Genomic DNA, 25,104 nt, shown 5'->3' on the forward strand with positions numbered 1-25,104 from the left:
GTTTCTCAAATGTGAAAACAAGTTGTCTTGTTCTTTATATTTTTTGATTGAAAATGGCTTTGTCAGGCAAAATGACCAGACATCGTGCAAATGTAAATGAGTTGCATTTACATTTGCACGATGTAGATGCAACTCAGTGACAAGTAGTGAGCAAGTAGGTGATTTGAAACAGTAATCCATGCTTTTATTTCATCTCGTTTGGATTACTGTAATGCTCTGTATTTTGGAGTTAGTCAGTGTCTTCTCTCTCGTCTGCAGCTGGTCCAAAATGTTGCTGCACGACTTTTAACCAGAACTCATAAAAGAGAGCACATAACTCCCATCCTCGCCTAACTCCATTGGCTGCGTGTATAATTTACAGAGTGGGTCATTTATATGGATACACCGTAATAACATGGGAATGGTTGGTGATATTAAAGTCCTGTTTGTGGCACATTAGTATATGTGAGGGGGCAAACTCCTCAAGATGGGTGGTGACCATGGTGGCCATTTAGAAGTCGGCCATCTTGGATACAACTTTTGTTTTTTCAATAGGAAGAGGGCCATGTGACACATCAAACTTATTGGTAATGTCAAAGAAAAACAATGGTGTGCTTGGTTTCAACGTAAATGTATTCTTTCATGAGTTATCTATAAGTGTCTCATTGTTCACAGCCATTGACAGGTCGAAGAGGTCAACACGTGAGGAGCGGTTCGAAATTGTGTTGATATCTGGTGAACGCAGTAATCGGGTCATTGCAGCAGATTTCAATGCAAGACACCCTACGAGACCACCCATCTCCCATGCTACAGTTAGCAAACTGTTTGCTAAGTTTTGTGAAACTGGTTCAGTGTTGGATTTGCCAAAATGTGGACACAAAAAAACTGTCACTAATGAGGAAACATCAGTGGCTGTCCTAGCTTCATTCAGCAAGAGCCCACAGCGTAGCACTTACCGCATGTCACTGGAGAGTGGCATTAGTCGAACATCCCTTCGGCGGATATTAGCTACTCACAAATGGCACCCTTACAAACTCCAGCTACTGCAGCATCTCAACGAGGATGACCCAGATCGGCGCACAAAATTTGCAGAATGGGCAAAACAAAAATTGAAACAGGACCCTCAGTTCACGCAGAAGATTTTGTTCAGTGATGAGGCAAACTTTTATGTGAATGGTGAAGTTAACCAACCAAACCACCGCTATTGGTCTGACACTGACCCACATTGGATGGATCCCTCCAAGACTGTTGGAACAACAAAAGTGATGGTTTGGTGTGGTATATGGGGTACAACGATAGTGGGTCCATTCTTCATCAATGGAAATGTAACCCAGTGAGTTTACACGGCTCAGTAATGCACAACAACATGTATTGTTAATTGGGATTTATCATTACTCTATTAATCACTGAGTTGAGCTAAAGTAAATCAATAGTAAAAGATAAATACTATAAATATAAGAATAAAACCCAAAGAGTATATTTACAGTAACACCCCTACTGGTTAGGAAGGAACAAGCCCCGCCTTCCCCTGCTCTGTACTGTCACCTGCTCAGACACAGAGAGAGACGGAGGCGCAAGAGACCATCGCTGATTTTCACCGCCAAGCTTTTCGCTGGAACATAACTATTAACTTGATAAATTGAGCAAATATCCATACCGGAGATCTGCATGGACCTTGGAGAAACGGACCTGATTTATTGTGAACATTTCGGACCTTGAAACCATCGCAGTGAGTCAGAAGCTGTTAAGCTAACCTTGAAGCTAAAAAGCTAACAAGAGGTTAACAGGGAATATAATGGCCCAATTTCAATGTTGTATATTTGCGCGGGAGCGGATGAAGTGGACAAGATCCTCTCTGAGAGTTGAACATTAGAAGTGTGCTGGTGAGTTAAACTGGGACTGGGCGAATCAGGCTAATTGAAAAGCTAACTAGCCTAATGCTCATAGCTGCAGCTGTAGCTGACCAGGTTTTCACTTTTTTTTTTTTTTTTTTTTTTAAACATTAAACTTTATTAAGAAACAGTATACAGAACATGTATACAATCAGAACAAAATTAACATATGCCAGGGGGTGTAATACAAAGAATTACAAACATTCAAATAATTTGTAATTACTACAAATAGTAATAGTTTTCATAGCCTTTTTGTTAAGTGATCCACTAATCAATTTTATGTAACATAAAACATCATTATAGTAATGTTTAAAATTAGGTTTTTTGTTACTGTATTTGCATTTGTGAAAATAAAATTTAGCTAAGATAACTAATAAGTTTATTATAAAGTAAACATCTTCTTTTTTTTGCCTTCGAAAGAAACAAAATACAACATTTTCCCATTTCACAGTAAAGTCATTATAGAGATGTCCAGCAATGAATCTACTGAAGTCTTTCCAAAATGTTCTAGCGAATGAACAGATCCAGAAGAGGTGTTGCACAGTCTCAGGATGGCTTCCACAAAATCCACAGTTCACATTTATGTCCCTTTTGAACTTTGTCATGTAATGATTAGCAGGATAAAATTTATGCAATATTTTAAATGAGACTTCCTTCACTTTATTCGTTACCAGATACTTGTTAGGAATTGACCATACTCTTTTCCAGTTAATGTCACTGACAAAGGAATTCCAATAAGAGACCACATGTGGGATAGTTAGAGATTCTGTCTGGAACAAAGCACGAATATTCTTATTACTTTTACTGTGGTTTGTTAGACAGATTCTTCCTATGTGTGAATCTAAAGGGTTGGGGAGAGAAACAGATGATATGCAAGGTTGAATACCTTTAAAAAGCATTATAATACCCGTAGGTATTGCATCAAATAATATGGCATATTCTTTGGGTGTGGCTGGAAATTTATAGGTGTTTAAGAATTCTGAGTAGGACATGAGCTGCCCATTAGGATTAAACAGCTGATTCACTAAAACAATCCGTTTCTCAACCCACCTAGAAAAAAATAATGATTTATTTTTATACACTATGTTCCTATTATTCCAAATTGAATACGTATGGGGTGTAAAGTTGTGTTTATATATAAGGGACCAAGCTAATAGAACTTGTTTATGAAACATCGAGAGCTTTTCTGGAAGCTTATCTATATTATAATCACAACCTAAGATAAAACTTAGACCACCAAACTTAGAGAAAATGTAGTGAGGAATAAAATTCCAAATGGATACCGGATTTTTAAGAAAATGTTTAGCCCAATTAATCTTAAATGTATTGTTTAGAGTAGTAAAATCCAAAACATTGAGACCACCGTGTTCATAGTCATTCATCAATACACTTTTTCTGATGTAATGTGTCCGGTTTTTCCAAAGGAAGTTTAAGAGCATTCGGTCGATATCCTTACAAGTTTTGCCGTCCACATGCAGAGAAATTGCTGCATAAGTCAGTCGAGACAGACCTTCTGCTTTTGAGAGCAATACCCTTCCTCTTAAACTTAAATCTCTCTGCAACCATTGATTTAAATTGGTTTGAGATTTTTTAATAATTGGGGGAAAATTTAGTAAAATTCTGTCTTTTGTATCTTTGCAGATAATCAGACCTAAATATGTTGCTTCATTTTTAACTGTTATATTACAAATACTCTGAACATTACACTCTTTGACAGGTAATAACTGACATTTATTTAAGTTTAGGACCAATCCAGACCCTTTTGAGAAATCCTCTATTACACTTAAAGCAATTGGCACTTGGCTAGCATTTTTAAGAAAAATTGTGGTATCATCTGCCAATTGACTGATGACAATCTCTCTGTCTGCTATGTTTATACCCTTCACAGGGCTATTCGAAATATGAGAGGCAAGAATTTGGGTGCAAAGTAAAAAAAGATAAGGGCTAATCGGGCAACCTTGGCGTACACCTCGATTAAGACTAAAACGAGAAGTGGTGCCATTTTTCATTCTAATAGAACTATTAGCATTGGAATACAGAGTTTTGATAGCTCTGCAGAAGATATCACCAAAACCAAATTTCTGAAGTGTAAGAAATATAAATTCATGCTCAATTGAGTCAAAGGCTTTATAGAAGTCCAGGAGAAGGATAAATGAGTCATCAGATATTAATGCTGAGTAGTCCAGAATATCCAAGACGAGTCTAATAAGTCCCTGAGTAAGGCTGGGAGGAAGAGTGCCCCTTTCAATACTTTCATTATAAACCTGCAACAAAAAGGGTGCAAGCTGACAAGAAAATGATTTATAGAATTCAGCCACCAGCCCATCTGTGCCCGGAGATTTGTTGTTTTTAAGAAATTCAATAGATGTCAATATCTCTTTTTCAGTAATTGGACTGTCACAAAAAAGCCTATCAGCACTTTTAATCATTTTAACATTGTTTACAGAGTCAATAAATTGGGTAGCGACCTTTGCGTTATAATTGGATCCATACAACTTTGAGTAGAAATTACAACAAAATTGAGAGATAATTTTTGCATCATCACTGACCGTACCATTTATATTCAATTTATGAATAGTATTGGTTTTAGATCTATGTTTTTCTAAGCGGAAAAAATAAGCAGAATTCTGCTCTCCCTCCTCTATCCACCTTTTTCTTGAACGAACGAAAGCTCCTTCAGCTTTCTGGCGGTAAATCTCATCCAGTTTAGATTGAAAGGACCTAAGATGTAATCTATCCTCTTCCGAGACCTCGTCTGGTGGGAGTTGATATATTGCGGAAATTTGAACAATTAGATTTTCTTCTTCTGCTGCCCTTGACTTAGCTATTTTTGCCCCATACTGTCTCAACATTTTACTTGTCTCAAATTTAAAAATTTCCCAGTTTGTGCTATAGGAATTCTCAATATTAGCCTTGTGTATAAAGTGTTTTAACAGTCGTGTAATTTCAGATTTTACAATTGTATGGCTCAGAAGCGAGCTATTTAATTTCCAATAGGAGGATCTATTAATTGCAATAGTAGGAAAGAGTTGCAGATTAATATATATTGCTCTATGATCCGTAAGTGGAGTTGTAAGGATATTGACCGTAACACTGTCCTTTGATAGACTACTTGATATTAACCAGAAATCAATACGTGATTTCCTTGAACCAGAACGGTTACTCCAGGTAAAAGATATATCATCAGGAAATTTGTCTCTCCAAATATCAGTTACATTAAATTTATCCATAAATGTTTCCAATCTCAAATTATTCCTAAAATGTTGTGCTGGTGGCCATCTGTCTATAGTGTCATTTAGTGAAACATTAAAATCTCCTCCAATTATTAAGTTTGAACTGGGATATTTAGAGAGCCAAAAACTAATCCTTGTATCTAAAGAGTCAATTAAATTATCATTTTCAGGTTTGGTATTATAGCCATATAAATTGACAATTATGAAAATGGAGTGATTGTATTCTACTATCAGACAAATATAATGACCCAAAGAGTCACAATCTGAATGTAGAACAATACCTTCGAAGCTACCTTTGAGAGTTGTGACCCCAGCTGACCTCTCTGTGCCATGCGAATACCAAACATCGTTACCCCACTGAGACTTCCAGAAGTTCACATCAGCAGATACAGAATGGCTTTCTTGGAAAAAACAAAAATGACTTTTATATTTCTTAGCAAACAAAAATAAGGCTTTACGTTTACAGATCTGTCTCAACCCCCTGGCATTTAGGGAAACAATAGAAAATGACAATTAAGAAAACAAAAAATAAACAGCTAGAAATTTAAAGAACCAATATTGTGTGCTTAACAAAAAATAAACCTCACTAAGGGACCGAGCATTGCAAGGATGAAAATAACTCGGCAGAAATACACGAAATATTTTTTAGGATACAACTCTGGTGCTGAAACTTAAAGTGTCCTCACACTATAAATGAGGCATAGACTTAATGATCCAAAACGCCAGAAGGATCAATGAAAAACAGCCAACCAAGTCCAAGCAACTGTGCAACATTGTAGGGTCTTTTCCATTCCTTAGCTTCCCCCATATTCACCTCTCATTCTGAAGACGGGAAAACTTCTGTCCCATTAACAAAACCCCGGCATCCAACGTAATAGGCCTTTTTATTTTCTCTGCGAGCCTTCTCGATAATGGGCCACAACTTGCTCCGGCGCTCCCTCTCTTCTCTGGAAAGGTCCTCAGCAAACTTCAAGTCCCGGTTTTCCTTTAAGAATGGAGATGTCTTAGCTGCTTTCCACAGGCTATCTCTGGTTCTGCGGGAGATGAACTGGATGATAATAGGTCTGGGACTGGTGTTGTTTGGGCGTTTGGAGCCGACCCGATGTACGGTGTCAATGGTGTCATAAAGTTGGTTTTTACATTCAGGCAACGTAGCCTGACAAATCTCAACAGCAACCTTCCATGTATCCTCCTGTTGTTCTTCTTTGACACCAAACAGCCTGAGGTTCCACCGTCTGGAATATCGCTCGAGATCTGTGATTCTTTGCTGGTTTTTATCCATACGCTCTTCCTCTTTGGAGATTTTCTGCTCCAATGTGCCCACTCTGCATTTGACATCTTTTATCTCTTCGCATGCAAAGTCCACAGTTTTTCTGATCCCGTCAATCTGTAGTGCAAGGTTATCCATTCTTTCGTTTATTAGTTTTGATAGAGTTTCAACAATATCCACGCTATCTCCCTTTGAATGCATCGCTTTCTTTGGCGCCGGAGACTGGCTGGGTGAGACGGGTAGAGGTGGAAACTCGTCCATTACGTCCTCAGTTATTGGGAGAGGTAGTGAAAGAGCCGTATAGTCATGGCAGTTGTCAAGCAGTGGGTTCACTGACCCGGTTGTTTGGCTAGCATTAGCCTTTAGCAGTAGCTTCGTCTTGGAGCTAGACGAGGGTCTTTTATTGTCACGCTGTGACATTTTATCTCTTAATTGATCAAAATCAGTCCTTTTCTGGCTTAAATACCGTAAAAGCTTCTAAGGTCTGAGTTGACACAGTGTTGCTACCGTATTATAAGGTTACATTTGCTAAGCTCGGCAGTAAGCGTGTACTTACTCGGCCATCTTGGAACGCCCCCCCGACCAGGTTTTCACTGTGGGAGAACACACGGGGTGTCACTGTCACTACCCGATCCGTACCGGAAACCCGATCGGTACCCCGCATGCGCGAAAGGTTTCTACTTCCGGTCATAGCGTTTTACGATAGTTAAAGGTCAGAGTATCTGTTAAGATGTTAAGAATAACAAGTATATCTTAAAATGTTTGCAATAATGAAGCATTTCAGTACAATGTAGACAAAAACGAAAAATAAAAAGATAGTTACGGATCAGGACTCCCCGATCCTTACTGCGCATGTGTAAAGTCTGACCGTACAAATCGAGTCTACCCGATCCGTACCGCGCATGTGCAGATGTTTTCTTCTTCTTCTGTTCGTTTAATGGCAGTGTACTCCCCAGTGTACGAGGATACCGTCACCTGCTGACCGAGCGAATAAACCCTATTATAAACTGAATTAGCGTCATTATAAACGTGTGTTAAATTTGATTTAGCGATAGTCGAGTGTGTTTATGCTTGTCTGTGAGGAGAGGATTGTTGGAATAGTGATGATTATGATGTGCGCTATCACTGTCAATTGTCAGTAAACACTTCATCTGGCTGCTGAATCTACACGTGAGATATTACAAAGTCTGCATTATTAACTCTGTAATTAGGCGCCATTCTCCTTATTTTACAGTGCTGTTGCTCAATCGGGGGACACTCTCTGTTGAGGAGAAAAGCATGAATTTCTTTGTATACCGATTATTCATTGTTTAAATGTCCCGGGAAGTCGAAAAGGAGGCAGAGCTGTTGAGAAATGCTAGGAGCTAACTGGGCGCTAACCGTATCATTCAAATATATTGGATGTCGCAATGTTGGCAGAGAGGAAGTGACGTAAGATTCGCGCATGCGGGGTACCGATCGGGTTTCCGGTACGGATCGGGTAGTGACACGGGGTTTCTCACGGAGTTCAGCCATTTTGAGCACTCAGCTTGTGTGCTGATGATGTTCTAGTATTACTTGTTGAATATTAAATGCACTAAAATTAGATGATGGAATAAGTTAATGTTGATCTTAAAGGTCATGAATCTACTTTATTTTGTTACATTTGATGCTCGAGCGGCACTGGATAGATGTCTGTGTGTATTCTTACTGTGCTGATACGTTACCACATACTGTAAAACTACAGCCTGTGGGTTTTTGTATATTCTTTTCATAATTTTATTCTGTACATTGAGTGTAAATAATATATTGCTTCATTGCTATGCAGTGTAAAGCAATGCTCCTTTAATTCAGTTAAAGGGCAATACTGTAAAAAAAATCTACCATAGTTTATGGTTTATTTCTGATTTCTGATAGAAATGTGCACATTGATGATAGAATAAGCTGATTGTGACTTAAAGATTGCATTCATGATTAAGATGCACTGTATAGACTATAGTTAGAAATTAGAATTAATGTTTTGTGCTTGTTTTGTTATAGCACTTACATTATTTACACATGGCCATGTATATCATTAGAGTGTGAACTGAATTAGTAATAGTCCTGTTGTTTACAGGCTAGGTTTTTTTATGGGATCGTGAGACCTGGATCTCTTCCTGACGAGGAAGATGGCGAACCTTTCCCTTTGAACCGAACCACAGCCATTCTGAGTTGGCCCAGAAGGGCAGGTTGCTCTTCTCTCATGAACAATTGCAACAGTGCGGTAGGACGAAATCGCACCAATCACAAACTTTTGACCTATTGGATTTGACTTGACTGAACACTGACTATTAAGCCGGCAAGACTGACATATCTGAGCTGAGATAGGATTCTGACTGTTATTATTATTGCTGTCACTGTATTTTATTTTATGTTTTCATTCCTGTTCATGAAATGCTGTTAAATTGTTGCTAAATAGTTTAATACAATTCATAGCAACTTTACCTGTGGCTCCAGTCATTCTTCTCCACGCAACTCACTTTATCCCTCCTACGAATCTAGCTATTGGCCCATTCTCTCCATCTTACTTTAATTTCCCCTACCCTATCCTGTACTTGGCTACAGAAACCTCAAGGCCACTGGATGTTTGAAATTGCTACATGATGATGTGTTTCCCTCTTTATGCACTGAAGCTGGCACGTTCCCTGAGTTTTTCCAGCAAGATGGTGCACCACCACATTATGGGTGCCAGGTCTGAGCATTCCTAGATGAACAGTTTCCTGGAAAGTGGATTGGTCATGTCATGGGCCAGTTGAATGGCCCCCAAGATCTCCCGATCTGACCCCCTTAGACTTTTATCTTTGGGGTCATCTGAAGGCAATTGTCTATGGTGTGAAGATACGAGATGTGCAGCACCTGAAACTATGGATGCCTGTGCTGGCATTTCTCCTGCGGTGTTGCTATCAGTGTGTGAAGAGTGGGAGAAGAGGGTTGCATTGACAATCCAACACAATGGGCAGCACATTAACCACTAACCCTCCTATGCAGGGAAAGACACATACACCGGTGGCGAGGCGGCCGCCGATCGACCGGTGGTGGCTAACGTGGAGCTCAATCGTGGATAAGGGAAACCGAAGGCAGGAGAAGCAGGCTGCTGCCGGTCCGAGCGTGAGGTGAACTGAATTTCAGGTAAGAAGTTACGAACTGCACTCTATTTGGGTCAGATATAAACCGAGTTTAGGTGTAGTTTATTTTCGTTGTGCTGACAGTTACAATAACTCGTTCTGCGTGCTAGCTAGCACGACAGCTGTGTGCACCTAAGTTACTGATGTTGAACTTTATGACAGCCTCCCCTGTCATTCTCTCGCCTGTTGAAACTTCAATCATGAAACTGATCAATGATCGGCTTTTCTCTCGTTTGTTCATTGCGCTAAACAACAGCAGCACGGTTAAGCTTGATCAGCTGTTGTTAGAATTCATTTAATTTTAATTTCTAGTATCAGCTGATGTTTGCTGGAGCCACAGCTGTAAAAAAGGGCTGGTCGAAACCAGGAGATGTCCTTACTGAATCATCAGAGCTGAACTGGTGATGGAGAAACAGGTTTACCTTTTAGGTGACATGAATGAGTTGAAGGAAAGTTATCAACTGTTTCTGAGAGACAAATAACACCAAGCTCCTTTTTTTGTGTAGCTGACAGCTGGTAACTGTGCAGGGGCGGATCTAGCAAAGCTTTTGGCAGGGGGCCAGGTAGGGCATTAACAGGGAGAGGGGGACACAAAGATATACTTTTCTTTCTTGCTCTCATATAAAATATTTACCTTTTATTAAATAGTTATCTGAATCTTACAACCAAAGTTTGTATAATAATACACAAGATTGGCTGTAGACCATTGTTAATCATTCAGAACACTGTGTAAAAATAACAAAAAACAAAAAGTGAATGCAAAAGTGCATAAATATTTATTTTACGTGTTTGATGTGTGTGGCAGGGCGTGGTCTGCAGTGCCGCTGCAGGGGAGGTGGACCCACGGGCGTAAAGTCTGTGCTCTCTCGGCTGGTTTTTTTTTGGTGTGTGTTGGGCTGTGAGTTGAAAAGCTACAGCCGGCTGTGTGGGTACACCAACCATGTGTGAAAAGTGGTCCATAACGTAATGCTTCAAAGCGTGTTCATGCAAACATTGTTGGGTCTGCCGTGGTACAATGGGACTTCTGCTCATGAACCTCTGTGCACAGCGTCTGCAAATCGGGGCTGTACGAAGTCACCTCATCTTTACACAAAACTGTAAGCTGTCATCTGTGAGGCGCGAGCGGTGTTTGTTTTTACCATAGTTCATGGTGGAGAATGGCTGCTCTGCTGAGTTTTGCTCTCTGTAGCCGTATGAATGGCAAACTACACTGATTAGCAGCAGCATAGGCAGGCTTAAAAATTTTTCTGAAATTTTCGCTTTCTAGTATTTATTTAATATTTCTTTATGTTATAAAAATGACTTTGAATCCTGATAAAAATTCAAAATCATGGGTTAAAAATGAAAACAAGAGAACTAAGAATGTATTAATATTTGTTGACAGAAAAACAGAAACTGTATATGTGCAACCAAAGTGCCGTTTTAATTCAGATGAAAAAAAAGGGATTTATTCATTCATTGTCCATTCAGGATCTTAAAAATGTGATAATAATAATGAAATAATACAAATAATGTAATAATAAGAATGATGTAATAATAATTAATGTAAATCTAAATAATATTGTCCTTCAGAGAAATAGTTTGTAGTCCTGAAGATGGAGAAGTTTACTCCCGCAGAGCGACTGGGACTGTCTGTGGTCATGATGGTTGAACCTCCAACGACTTTCCCAGCTTAGCCTCAGAGTGCTGCTGCTACTGTAGCAGCCACTCTTCTCCTCTGTACTCGTCAGGACTTGCATTGTCACATCTGGGGAACCCAGGCCCTGCTGGAGAGGAGAGCCTAGTCTGGATGCTGACCTGCTGCCTGTAATTATTAGCCTTTTTCAGGCTCTTGTTACGTTCTGGTCCCGGCAAGTAAATAAACGTAACAAATAGTTTGCCCCACTCACTTCCCACCCACGCACAAACCCCAACAACGACACCTTTTTCAAGTATTTAAGCAGCCATTTATTTTCATCGGCAGTGAGCAATGCCAAAACAATAAACAAAACTCCCTATAAAACAATCCCTACTCTTCCCTACACCAAAATAAAAAGAAGCCAAAACAAAAGACAAGTCACTTAACTAACTATCTAACGAAAAACAGGAGAAAACTTGTTCAACAAAAGAAAACGGCTTCTCACGGCTACTAGGCTGCGACAATGAAAGTTATACAGCAAAGGAACAAAAAGTGACCGCCACTTGTTAACTTATTTACAATTATTTACATGGCAAGGCTAGAGGTACACGTGAATACTCCAGCCTGCACTACAATGACACAACACACAACTCCCTGCTCATGGCAAAAAAAACACACGCGGTTCTCAATGGATGAGGGGATGGCACGGCGGGTGCCCCTTGGAGACCATCTGGGCGGGCTACCGGAAGACGGAAAACTGTGAGCAGGAACCGAAAACACCACTTTGTGTGTCAACACAAACTCATCAGCCCGTATAGCAGCAGCGGCGAGAGTCGTAACCTTCTGTTCATTTAAGTAGGTTACCACAGTGTCTGGTAGTTGGTTTTTAAACTCTTCCAACGTCACCAACTCACCCAGGTCATTCAAGGTTTTTACTGCTGTAGCATGACACCACTTATCAAACAGAGTTTTCTTTTCTCTGGCAAACTCCACATAGGTCTGGTTGGCGGATTTTTCCCCATTCCTAAATCTCTGCCTGTAAGCCTCTGGCACAAGCTCGTAAGCACGCAGGACAGCAGCCTTCACCATATCATAGTCAAAACTGTCCTCCAGAGAAAGAGCGGTGCACACCTCTTGAGCTTTCCCCACCAATCTACATTGGAGTAGAAGAGACCACACATCTTTTGGCCAGTGCAGCGCACCTGCGATACGCTCAAACACTGTGAAATACGAATCCACCTCAGTTTCCCGAAACGCCGGCACCATTTTGATGTGTTTACTCACATCAAAGCCACCACCTGGCATCAAGGCCGGTGGCTGCGGAGATGGCGACTGCGGGGATAATGACTCCGGGGAGGGTGCCTGCGGGGATGGTGACTGGATGGTGAGCCCTGATCCTCAAGTGCATAGCTTCCACCTCCAACTGCTGTTTCTTTAGCTCCACCTCCTTAATGCGCAGCGTTACCCGCAGCTCCTCCGCAGAAGGGCTAGGTGGAGAAGGGAGATTTTTCAGTGGGGCAAAAACACCAGCAACAGACACACACACAGCCTGCACTACAATGACACAACACACAACTGACCGAGTCAACGGGGTTCCAAAAAGCACTCCCAGGTGACTGTCATCCGGACGTTAAGTACTGGAGGTGGTCCATCAATTATCCAGTCCGAAGATATGTAGAGACTCCACCCAGATACCTAGCAGCCACGCCCAGGTGTCCACCTCCTAGGAGAGAAAAAAGGGAAAATACCGCCAGCCATCCTCCGGTGGGAGGCACAACACCAACAAACACATCACTGGGTCATAACAGTTTCCCCCACCCAAAAAAAATCAAACATCCAACCCCACACAAAGATGTTTGATTTACGACCTAGAGAGGGCATCAGCCATAACATTCTCTAAGCTCTTATATATCGGATCTCAATGTTGAAATCCTGTAGGAGTAAGGACCAACGCATGAGGCGCTGGTTGCTGTTTTAGAAATTTTCTAGAAAAGAAACAGACTGGGTGGTCAATGCCATTTTCATCCTCCTGCACGAGCACTGCACCCGCCCCCAAAACACTGGCGTCCACCTCTGAATCCTTGGCCCCTCAGGAACCGCCCAGGGACACCAAAAGTCTCCAGATGGCGCTTTCGCTCCTCTGCCCACGTCAGTCTGAGCCCATTATCAGATGAGATGTTGTCAAAGAAAGACTTTGCTTTGTCATAGTAGCACTTTGGACCAAAATGATCCTCCCCCGAACTCAGCTGCAACCCCACCTTTTCTCTTCCCTCAGAATTCCCATCTTTTAGATTCAGCCCCTCCTGTAACTTCTTCTCAAGCGCCTCCTTAATGAATTGCGTGTTGGAGGAATCAAAATCAAAGTCTGTGTCAAATTTAAGGGGTGGGAGATGGAGCATTAGCCACCATCAGCTGGCCTCTTCTGCGGTTCCTGTGCCGTCGAGGTCCTTGTCTTTTTCTAGCAGGTGGCCTGGTTTCAGCATTTTGCTGCTGACTGTCCTGAAAAGTGACTCTACTTGGGTCTGATTGCATGGTGGCTTCAGTGACCCTTGTGGTTTGAATATTTGTTCTTCTCGTCCCCTTGGGCTGCCTCCTATTCTGCTGCTGCTGTTGCTGGGATCCACTCGCACCTCTCCTCTGCCTAAATGTCTTTACACTGACGGTTTGAACAGCCTTTGATGTGGCACGATCGAAACCACTGTTATTTGTAAGTGGTATATCAACTACTTCTGGCGACGGAAAAACTGTGCCGCCAGCTAGATCGTTTCCCAAGATGATGTCAATACCTGCAACCGGTAACTGGGGTCGCACCCCAAGCTTAACCTCACCAGACAAAAACTGAGATGAAAGCTGCACCAAGTGTAAAGGAACCCGTATTACACACATCCTAACTCCCCAGGCTAACACATCCGCCCCACAACAGGATTGAGCTGAAAACGGTAAGACCCCCTCACGAATGAGCGACTGTTTCGCACCAGTGTCTCGCAAAATACTGACAGGAGTCCGCCGATCTTCTCCTATCAAGGGAACAAAGCCGTTTGACACAAACGGCTTAAACTCCTTATCTACTTTATCATTTTCGGGTGCCATCACCTCCCCCCAGGTAGGAGAGTTTGTCTGTAGAAGGATTATTGGGGAAGGAGATGTACCCTCCCTGGTCATTTCTTTTCTCTTCAGAGCAGTGCAAACCGCAATAAGGTGTAAGGCAGAAACACCAGCAACAGCCCCCAGCTCAACCTCCCCCGCAGGACCCGGCTCACCAAACAACCCCTTGTCCGTCAACTGGACACACAGGAACTCCCTAAGCTCTTTCTTCTCCACAGGACGCCTGTCTTTTTCAGGCTCTTCTCCACAGGACGCCTGTCTTTTTCAGGCTCTTCTCCACAAGACGCCTGTCTTTTTCAGGCTCTTCTCCACAGGACGCCTGTCTTTTTCAGGGACAATCTTCACCCACAAATTCATAAAGTCCTTGTGAAGGGTCAGTTTCTCAATGATTGTTCGCCCATGGTACCTGTGGAAGATTACAGTTGTCATTAATTTTCATTAATTGTGTAAACTCACAGAAAATAAAACATTGATGCACTTCAAACCCATTTAAAAGTACCCACCTGGCTTCAGGTGCAGCATCCCCTGCCATTCTAGAGGCAGCAATTAGAAATCTTTCAGTGAAGGTTCCTGTTTTCAGGGTGACGGCTGCTCCAAGTTTGTCAGCCAGCTGGTGCAGGTGTTGAGCCGTGCTATTCCTCACTGCAACACAGCGATGGCTGAGCAAGGACAATATTAGACACACAACTCAGTGAACATGATCTCTCTTTCATGTCTTCTAATAAAATCACTACAGCTTCTTCTCTCCTCTTACGTCAGTCCTGTGTTAAACAGAGCGCTCAGAATCCGTCCATGGCTGCAATTTTCCACCATGGCATCAAGCGCCAGATTGACCTCCTGATGTAGAAAGTTGTTGTTGGTCATTGCAAGCTTCAGCAATAGAGCTCGGCCTGTTGTTTCAACTTCTGGGTCCATTGTTCTCTGGAGCTGAATGTAGAGCTCATTGATGGCATGTATGGCCTCAAAGGCTATTGCTGAGCGTTGGTTTTTCACCTAAAATGTGAGTGAAAATCATCAGTTGAGGCTGTAGTATGCACTTGAAGGGAAACTAGCTGCATGAAACGCATATAAGAAACATAAAGTGTGCAATACCTCCTCAATGAGGACCAGACACACTTCATGTAGTTTAGTCTTCAGGATGTCCGAGTGGTGCTTTGCCAGAGACTGAATAGTTTGCAAGCCCTGTCTTTTCTTAATCCTGTATTTACACAACACAACATTGAACACGACTTCAGGAACACCACAAATAACACAGCCACATTATGCAGCACTGTTTCTGTGCAGTATTTAATGTCTCCTTACTACGTTTCTTACCAGTCGTCTGAAGACAGCAGACTAAAGCTGTGGGACAGGCTCTCTACAGGTGTAGCTACAGGCGGGAGTTTGACCCTGCTCTCTCTTGGATTATTCTGACTGCACTGACTGTCTGCTTTCTTGTCTGATAATCAACGAGGTTAGTAAAAAGAAACTGTCATTTCTTCTAATTCGAAGCATGATGCAGTGATTAATTGTTCATTAAAATCTTTTTAAAAAATCTCTTAATTTAAAGTTTGATTATTCAGCATCTTCTACAGTTACTGAGGAAAACCACTTACCGTCTATAGGGACGACTTTTGCACGGCGCAGCAGCGTCCCAGGCCGAGGTCCTCGTTTTTGCGGTATGGGAACTGTTGGAGGTTTTGGAGTCAAAGGCTTTACTGCAGTAAATGTTTTGGTTGGTACTGTGTGTCCAGGTGAGGTTACAATCCCATCCTGGAAATGCTGCAGTTTTTCCAAAATAGGCCCAAATTTGTCTTTTGCTGTCAAGACTCTTATTCCACGAATGACCTTCGTGTCTGTTTAGACAAAAAAATAACTAAATAACTACAAATTGACATCTTACAAAAACAACAATAAACATTTTTCTTCCTGATTTTTTTTTTCTTCAAAAAAGCATATAAAATGAATGGACAGCAAGAATGTGTAATTTAGCATTAAAATAGATAATCTACAGTGTCAAATTTTAAAATCTAAACTAACTGATTAACAGCAGGTGTAACCACTAAAGAAAAGCATCACCTTTGAACCGACCTGCTCCTGAATGTTTAGCAGAGAAAACAGGCAATTGCGATGGACAAGCTGCTCGAGGAGGTGGAGGAACTGGAGTGAGCGGTGTCATCTCAACAGGACTAACAATGAAAGGAATGGCCCTCAGATCACTTGGTGTGTGTGTGTCTGCAGAGCTGAGGCTACTCAGACTTCTTTCAGGGTCCTCCTGATTCCAAAAGGGGTCATCCAAACAGTTCCAGCTTCCCTGGACTATCTCTGGAGAGCCTGCGCATTGCTCAGGTAAAGGTGGGAGTTACACAGCATAATCTCTGGGTCTCTGTGCGATATGCAATGTGTCTGCCTGTTGAAAGAACACATTTGTCTTACTGCTCTGAGCTTTGTGAAAGTCCAGGATCCTGGACTCTGTGGTGAAGCGCTGACAGTTGCTCTGTCTACAGTGACTTACACAAAAATTACACTGTGCAAAGCAGCAAAATATAACACATCTCTCAGAAACATTTACATTTGATCAGCAGAGAAGTCAAGAATGAGTATGTTTAGTTACTTACATCTCCACCTGTGCGTCCCCTTGTCCGTCAACTGGACACACAGGAACTCCCTAAGCTCTTTCTTCTTCGCAGGACGCCTGTCTTTTTCAGGCTCTTCTCCACAGGACGCCTGTCTTTTTCAGGCTCTTCTCCACAGGACGCCTGTCTTTTTCAGGCTCTTCTCCACAAGACGCCTGTCTTTTTCAGGCTCTTCTCCACAGGACGCCTGTCTTTTTCAGGCTCTTCTCCACAGGACGCCTGTCTTTTTCAGGGACAATCTTCACCCACAAATTCATAAAGTCCTTGTGAAGGGTCAGTTTCTCAATGATTGTTCGCCCATGGTACCTGTGGAAGATTACAGTTGTCATTAATTTTCATTAATTGTGTAAACTCACAGAAAATAAAACATTGATGCACTTCAAACCCATTTAAAAGTACCCACCTGGCTTCAGGTGCAGCATCCCCTGCCATTCTAGAGGCAGCAATTAGAAATCTTTCAGTGAAGGTTCCTGTTTTCAGGGTGACGGCTGCTCCAAGTTTGTCAGCCAGCTGGTGCAGGTGTTGAGCCGTGCTATTCCTCACTGCAACACAGCGATGGCTGAGCAAGGACAATATTAGACACACAACTCAGTGAACATGATCTCTCTTTCATGTCTTCTAATAAAATCACTACAGCTTCTTCTCTCCTCTTACGTCAGTCCTGTGTTAAACAGAGCGCTCAGAATCCGTCCATGGCTGCAATTTTCCACCATGGCATCAAGCGCCAGATTGACCTCCTGATGTAGAAAGTTGTTGTTGGTCATTGCAAGCTTCAGCAATAGAGCTCGGCCTGTTGTTTCAACTTCTGGGTCCATTGTTCTCTGGAGCTGAATGTAGAGCTCATTGATGGCATGTATGGCCTCAAAGGCTATTGCTGAGCGTTGGTTTTTCACCTAAAATGTGAGTGAAAATCATCAGTTGAGGCTGTAGTATGCACTTGAAGGGAAACTAGCTGCATGAAACGCATATAAGAAACATAAAGTGTGCAATACCTCCTCAATGAGGACCAGACACACTTCATGTAGTTTAGTCTTCAGGATGTCCGAGTGGTGCTTTGCCAGAGACTGAATAGTTTGCAAGCCCTGTCTTTTCTTAATCCTGTATTTACACAACACAACATTGAACACGACTTCAGGAACACCACAAATAACACAGCCACATTATGCAGCACTGTTTCTGTGCAGTATTTAATGTCTCCTTACTACGTTTCTTACCAGTCGTCTGAAGACAGCAGACTAAAGCTGTGGGACAGGCTCTCTACAGGTGTAGCTACAGGCGGGAGTTTGACCCTGCTCTCTCTTGGATTATTCTGACTGCACTGACTGTCTGCTTTCTTGTCTGATAATCAACGAGGTTAGTAAAAAGAAACTGTCATTTCTTCTAATTCGAAGCATGATGCAGTGATTAATTGTTCATTAAAATCTTTTTAAAAAATCTCTTAATTTAAAGTTTGATTATTCAGCATCTTCTACAGTTACTGAGGAAAACCACTTACCGTCTATAGGGACGACTTTTGCACGGCGCAGCAGCGTCCCAGGCCGAGGTCCTCGTTTTTGCGGTATGGGAACTGTTGGAGGTTTTGGAGTCAAAGGCTTTACTGCAGTAAATGTTTTGGTTGGTACTGTGTGTCCAGGTGAGGTTACAATCCCATCCTGGAAATGCTGCAGTTTTTCCAAAATAGGCCCAAATTTGTCTTTTGCTGTCAAGACTCTTATTCCACGAATGACCTTCGTGTCTGTTTAGACAAAAAAATAACTAAATAACTACAAATTGACATCTTACAAAAACAACAATAAACATTTTTCTTCCTGATTTTTTTTTTCTTCAAAAAAGCATATAAAATGAATGGACAGCAAGAATGTGTAATTTAGCATTAAAATAGATAATCTACAGTGTCAAATTTTAAAATCTAAACTAACTGATTAACAGCAGGTGTAACCACTAAAGAAAAGCATCACCTTTGAACCGACCTGCTCCTGAATGTTTAGCAGAGAAAACAGGCAATTGCGATGGACAAGCTGCTCGAGGAGGTGGAGGAACTGGAGTGAGCGGTGTCATCTCAACAGGACTAACAATGAAAGGAATGGCCCTCAGATCACTTGGTGTGTGTGTGTCTGCAGAGCTGAGGCTACTCAGACTTCTTTCAGGGTCCTCCTGATTCCAAAAGGGGTCATCCAAACAGTTCCAGCTTCCCTGGACTATCTCTGGAGAGCCTGCGCATTGCTCAGGTAAAGGTGGGAGTTGCACAGCATAATCTCTGGGTCTCTGTGCGATATGCAATGTGTCTGCCTGTTGAAAGAACACATTTGTCTTACTGCTCTGAGCTTTGTGAAAGTCCAGGATCCTGGACTCTGTGGTGAAGCGCTGACAGTTGCTCTGTCTACAGTGACTTACACAAAAATTACACTGTGCAAAGCAGCAAAATATAACACATCTCTCAGAAACATTTACATTTGATCAGCAGAGAAGACAAGAATGAGTATGTTTAGTTACTTACATCTCCACCTGTGCGCTTTCTCTGAATCAAATCTTCAAAGCGATGGAAAAAGTTATCTGATGTCTTTTCAGACATGCCTGAGATAAAAAGTGAACAAATTGTTTAGAAATAGAAAGTTAGTGAGTGCTGCTCAGTGTGTGAGTGGCAAGTTCTAACTGAGCTGCTCAGTAAATAGCTGTTATGATGTGGAACTCACAGAGCATTTTTTGAAAATATTCATATATATACACTATTTTGTGTTTACAAAAATATCAGACATGTCTAAATCAAAGGCAGCTTATGATCTCTAATTATGATCTTTAATCAACAAATTTAAATAGACGTCCTAATCACAGCTTCTAAAACTAGACAACACTATACTGATAAATTCATATAAAACAGCAAAAAGGAGATAAAAGCACTGTCATAAATAGAGAAATAAGTACAGTAAATAAATAAATACAGTTTTTAAAAAATATAGAAAAAAAACATGTGTCATTTGTTACAACGACAACAAAATAGCAGCTTGGACAAAGCTGTTTCTTCAAACTTCGCCTGCATTTAGGGGCTGCAAACCTCTGTCCCACAGGAAGAAGCTGAAATCCTCCAATAAGGGGTGGGAGTCATTTAAAGTAGAGTAACTCATCCTCTACAACTGCCTAGTATTCAAGGACTCTATGTTAAGATGCTCTAACATGGTACAGTACCTTCAGAAACGCCTCAAATTTCTATACTGAAAATTAAATCTCTTCTCAGGAACCTTTTCTCCATTCAGTAGAAGTAGATCTAGTATTCATTTTAAAGTTCTAATGAAGACAGCAGACTAAAGCTGTGGGACAGGCTCTCTACAGGTGTAGCTACAGGCGGGAGTTTGACCCTGCTCTCTCTTGGATTATTCTGACTGCACTGACTGTCTGCTTTCTTGTCTGATAATCAACGAGGTTAGTAAAAAGAAACTGTCATTTCTTCTAATTCGAAGCATGATGCAGTGATTAATTGTTCATTAAAATCTTTTTAAAAAATCTCTTAATTTAAAGTTTGATTATTCAGCATCTTCTACAGTTACTGAGGAAAACCACTTACTGTCTATAGGGACGACTTTTGCACGGGGCAGCAGCGTCCCAGGCCGAGGTCCTCGTTTTTGCGGTATGGGAACTGTTGGAGGTTTTGGAGTCAAAATAGGCCCAAATTTGTCTTTTGCTGTCAAGACTCTTATTCCACGAATGAACTTCGTGTCTGTTTAGACAAAAAATAACTAAATAACTACAAATTGACATCTTACAAAAACAACAATAAACATTTTTCTTCCTGATTTTTTTTTCTTCAAAAAAGCATATAAAATGAATGGACAGCAAGAATGTGTAATTTAGCATTAAAATAGATAATCTACAGTGTCAAATTTTAAAATCTAAACTAACTGATTAACAGCAGGTGTCACCACTACAGAAAAGCATCACCTTTGAACCGCAATTGCGATGGACAAGCTGCTCGAGGAGGTGGAGGAACTGGAGTGAGCGGTGTCATCTCAACAGGACTAACAATGAAAGGAATGGCCCTCAGATCACTTGGTGTGTGTGTGTCTGCAGAGCTGAGGCTACTCAGACTTCTTTCAGGGTCCTCCTGATTCCAAAAGGGGTCATCCAAACAGTTCCAGCTTCTCTGGACTCTCTGTGGAGAGCCTGCGCATTGCTCAGGTAAAGGTGGGAGTTGCACAGCATAATCTCTGGGTCTCATTGCGATATGCAATGTGTCTGCCTGTTGAAAGAACACATTTGTCTTACTGCTCTGAGCTTTGTGAAAGTCCAGGATCCTGGACTCTGTGGTGAAGCGCTGACAGTTGCTCTGTCTACAGTGACTTACACAAAAATTACACTGTGCAAAGCAGCAAAATATAACACATCTCTCAGAAACATTTACATTTGATCAGCAGAGAAGTCAAGAATGAGTATGTTTAGTTACTTACATCTCCACCTGTGCGCTTTCTCTGAATCAAATCTTCAAAGCGATGGAAAAAGTTATCTGATGTCTTTTCAGACATGCCTGAGATAAAAAGTGAACAAATTGTTTAGAAATAGAAAGTTAGTGAGTGCTGCTCAGTGTGTGAGTGGCAAGTTCTAACTGAGCTGCTCAGTAAATAACTGTTATGATGTGGAACTCACAGAGCATTTTTTGAAAATATTCATATATATACACTATTTTGTGTTTACATGGCAACGGGAGGAAACAACCCGGCAAAATAACACATGACAGCGAGATAAATTTATATTGGCATGTGTATTCAGAGTGTTACCACTATTCTAGGATTTCTATTGTCAGAATAATATTTGTGACTTTAGACCTTTATTTAAACTGTAGACTTGCTTGAACTTAAGAAAGTAGAAGGTTGGTTTGTTATGCTTCAAGGTTGGATTTTATTAATGAAAACATTAAAGGGAAAAATGTTAACAAGCAAACAAACCTTACTAAAAATGTTCATGTTATTCATTGCATTATACAACAGAGGTCCAGAGTCCAAATGTGACCTCTAGCACCAAACGCTTGCTGCAGCTGTTGGTGTCAGAGGTGACGCACAAGGTATCAGGTTTTCTGTGTGATTACTTTTTCATATAGGACCAAGTATGTTTGGATAGCGTTTTGCCCTTGAAAACTGCCGTTGAATATTAGACATTGTTGTCTAATGTTATAAATGTATTGATGTGAAAGGTGTAAGTGTGACAAATATGGAATAAGATAGGAAATGAGAAAGGAGGCAAATACTTGTTCACAGGGCTATAGTCTGTAAATGGTCTTCTTTTGGCTATAGTAGATCTTTTACTTGTTCCTTTTTTAATTGTTTGTTAAAATAGTTTTTTCGATCATATTGAGTATAGAGGAATGCAACTGTGAGCTTTAGCAATTATCCCGCTTCAACAGGACCGTGATCCCGATGTGTGAGACAGCAGGGTGCTGCCACTGGTGTTGTAATGTGTGATTTAGTTCCTCCTAACATTTCAGTTTTCTTCCAGTATCTATCCTCTGTGATTACTGGCTCTTTAGACAGATTTAATAGAAGTGTGTGAGCTATTGGCTCAGTATAAAGGGTCAGTAGTGTTTTCATGTCACCTATCCATCCTCCATTTAGTCACCCAAAGCATGTAGTAAATACTGCTCACTTTTATTCACCTTCTCTTAAATCCAGAAAAATTCCCACTTGTTAACGTTGAGTGTGTGTGTGTGTGTGTGTGTGTGTGTGTGCGTGTGTGTGTGTGCGTGTGTGTGTGTGTGTGCCAGTTGCAGCCTCCAAGTTGAACACCATCACCAAATCCAACCTGGGTCAGTGTGTCAGCAAGTACGACCTGCTGGTCTGGTTTGAGATCAGCGAGCTGGAGCCCACTGGAGAGTGAGTATCCACCTGGAGTGTTATATTCACGCACAAGCTTTAAAGGAACCATAAAAATGATCTCCAGGAAGAATATTATAAGTTGGGATGTTGTGTCACCTCCTCCCTCCATGCACAGGTACATCCCAGCCATCGTGGATCACAGTGGAGGCCTGCCCTGTCATGGTACCTACCTGCTGCACCAGGTACAGGATTGGTGCACATGTTGTTTCCTTATTACTCACACAGTGGTAACTGCTTCCTTTGTACACAGTTGAATATCTTCTTTTAAAGCGTAATGTTGCTCTAGCTGTGCTCACTGTGATCCTGAGCTCCTGTTATGTTTGCTGCAGGGGATCCAGCGGAGGATCACAGTGACCCTCATCCACGAGAAGGGCAGCGAGCTCCATTGGAAAGATGTTCGTGAGCTGGTTGTAGGTGAGCAGCCTGCCTTTAGGGTCTAGTCGTGCTATACCTCTGTGTAGAAAACAAAACCCCAAAGCACCGAAACAATGTTTTATAGTGTTTGTGTGCTTTTGATAGAGGAAGACAGGACAGAACATCATTAAAGGGATTTGACTTTGTGAGATCACCCTGAAAACGCACCACTCGGTTCACTCTGAGATATTTTCAGTCTGGAAAGATGAATCTGTCGGGCTTCAGGCTGCTTCTCACTTTAAGCAGTTCATGCTGTAGCTGATGGACCAAAAATGACATTTGATATTTTAGACATTCAGCTGCTGACTCTGAAGCCAACAGGCTCTTGAGTGTGGATGATTGTGTTGGTACTGGATGCTGTGATCAAACAGCTGTTCTGATCTGTCTTCATTCATGCCTGTTGTTATTAAGCCTCCTAAGCTCCAAACCAGTAAAAGCAATCTTTGGAGGCAACACCCTTTTTAGTACTTTGCTGTATTTGTTTGTGATTGTGTGACACTGAACCACAGTGCTATGTATATCCTCTGTAACACTCAGACGTTTCCAGATCAGTGTTTCCCCCTCAGCTGTTTCTCACTATAGAGTCTTTCCTCTGTAACAATGAGGCACCAGCAGAGCATATCTGGCTCCCAGTCTGTGGCTGATAGTGCCCCCTGCTGTTAATAACAGGAACAGTGTAACCTTGTATGGAGCTCATAGTGATGGTCTGAAGATTGCTGCTGCAAGGCAGTAATTTGTATCCATGTGTGCTGTCTATTCTGAGCATATGCAGTTATGTGAGCTCTCAGGTTTTATGTATCAGGACATAATTAAAAACAATCAGGTCCTTAGTAGGTCTTAATATGAGGTAAATGCAACCTCAGATGAACAGCACAGAACACATTATACCAGGTCATTATTTATTTAACACACACTGAGCCGAAATTCAGATGTTTCAAAAACTAAGACATCCAAGACTATTTCCATAATTATTTAAGAGGGTCAGTATTAGCCAAGTGCTAATCAAGTGCACTAGATCATCAGTAAGTGTAACCACTACTGTCAGTTTGCTGGTGTGGCGTATTCAGGTAAGTGGTAACATACTGAGGAGGAGAGAAGCAGTTGTTGATACCCATGAATGTGGGAAGGCTTTGAAGTCGATCATTTTACAGCAAGAAAGATTATTCGCAAGTTAAAAAATCAAAGATTATCTTATATCTTATCTAACTATGAAGATGATGTTCTGGATAATCTCTACATGGACTTTTGGTATGTGTTTTACTATAGAAGATGATCAGTAATCTGTCTCATTCTCAGGTTTTGCAGCTAAACTCATCTGATTTATAACTAATTTACAGATAATCTGGGATGGAACAGATGTTGACCTGGATCCTCAAACTCCTGGAAAGCCACTGACAGGTCAAAATAAGTAAGCATATAAAACATGAAGTGTTTGTGAGGTTCATCTGCAGCACCTTTGTCTCTGTGAAATGTTTGCTAATTTAACATTTTCCCTCCTAAACAGGAAGGAGTTTGTGGAGGCCTATGTGAATCATGCCTTCAACACATCAGTGGAGAATCTGTTCCAGGAGTTCAAGCGAGGCTTCTTCCTGGTGTGTGAGCAGGATTTGGTGAGGCTGTTTCGACCAGAGGAGCTGCAGGGAGTGCTGGTCGGCCAGGACGTGCATGACTGGGAAAAGTTCAAACAGGTACAGTCAGCCAAACAGACACAGGCTGTAGTTTCACAGCTGTCCTGTAGCACAATAACTGTGTACTGCATACTGTCAAAAGCATTCAGTCGGCTGCTTTAACACAAATATGAACTTGAGTCACATCTCAGTCTTAATCCAGACTTTTGTATGATAGTATAATATAATAGTCAGCCCACCCTTCGCAGCTATAACTGCTTCCACTCTTCTGGGAAAGCTTTCCACAAGGTTTAGGTGTGTTTATGGGAATTTTTTGACTATTCTTCCAGAGGTGCATTTGTGGTGTCAG

At 41.4% G+C, this 25,104-nt stretch overlaps 2 protein-coding genes and 1 long non-coding RNA gene across 4 annotated transcripts; 1 reads left to right on the plus strand and 2 right to left on the minus strand.

Annotated features, from left to right (window-relative positions):
* Positions 1-1,513: 1,513 nt before the first annotated feature.
* LOC143418924 (uncharacterized) lies at positions 1,514-24,809 on the plus strand. 2 transcript variants are annotated; one of them, XR_013098873.1, is made up of 7 exons: positions 1,514-1,862; positions 9,381-9,521; positions 22,602-22,710; positions 22,829-22,895; positions 23,043-23,127; positions 24,465-24,535; positions 24,632-24,809. It is a non-coding gene; the product is annotated as an uncharacterized LOC143418924 (long non-coding RNA). The 2 variants fall into 2 exon arrangements; XR_013098874.1 differs by having other exon boundaries at positions 1,514-1,708.
* Positions 14,505-15,968, minus strand: LOC143419030 (TOG array regulator of axonemal microtubules protein 1-like). The gene is made up of 4 exons (XM_076885087.1): positions 15,333-15,968; positions 14,995-15,233; positions 14,744-14,899; positions 14,505-14,646 (listed from the first exon to the last, which is right to left on the minus strand). Exons 2-4 carry the CDS (start codon positions 15,153-15,155, stop codon positions 14,505-14,507), a joined length of 459 nt encoding a protein of 152 aa, XP_076741202.1. The 5' UTR covers positions 15,156-15,233; positions 15,333-15,968.
* LOC112429740 (uncharacterized) lies at positions 16,394-21,996 on the minus strand. The gene is made up of 11 exons (XM_076884665.1): positions 20,789-21,996; positions 20,415-20,567; positions 19,353-19,429; positions 18,814-19,144; positions 18,351-18,590; positions 18,070-18,193; positions 17,848-17,953; positions 17,510-17,748; positions 17,259-17,414; positions 16,838-17,161; positions 16,394-16,629 (listed from the first exon to the last, which is right to left on the minus strand). Exons 1-10 carry the CDS (start codon positions 21,063-21,065, stop codon positions 17,020-17,022), a joined length of 1,845 nt encoding a protein of 614 aa, XP_076740780.1. The 5' UTR covers positions 21,066-21,996; the 3' UTR covers positions 16,394-16,629; positions 16,838-17,019.
* Positions 24,810-25,104: the final 295 nt, after the last annotated feature.

This window comes from Maylandia zebra, linkage group LG6 (genome assembly GCF_041146795.1).
Source record: "Maylandia zebra isolate NMK-2024a linkage group LG6, Mzebra_GT3a, whole genome shotgun sequence".
Classification (NCBI taxonomy): Eukaryota; Metazoa; Chordata; class Actinopteri; order Cichliformes; family Cichlidae; genus Maylandia; species Maylandia zebra.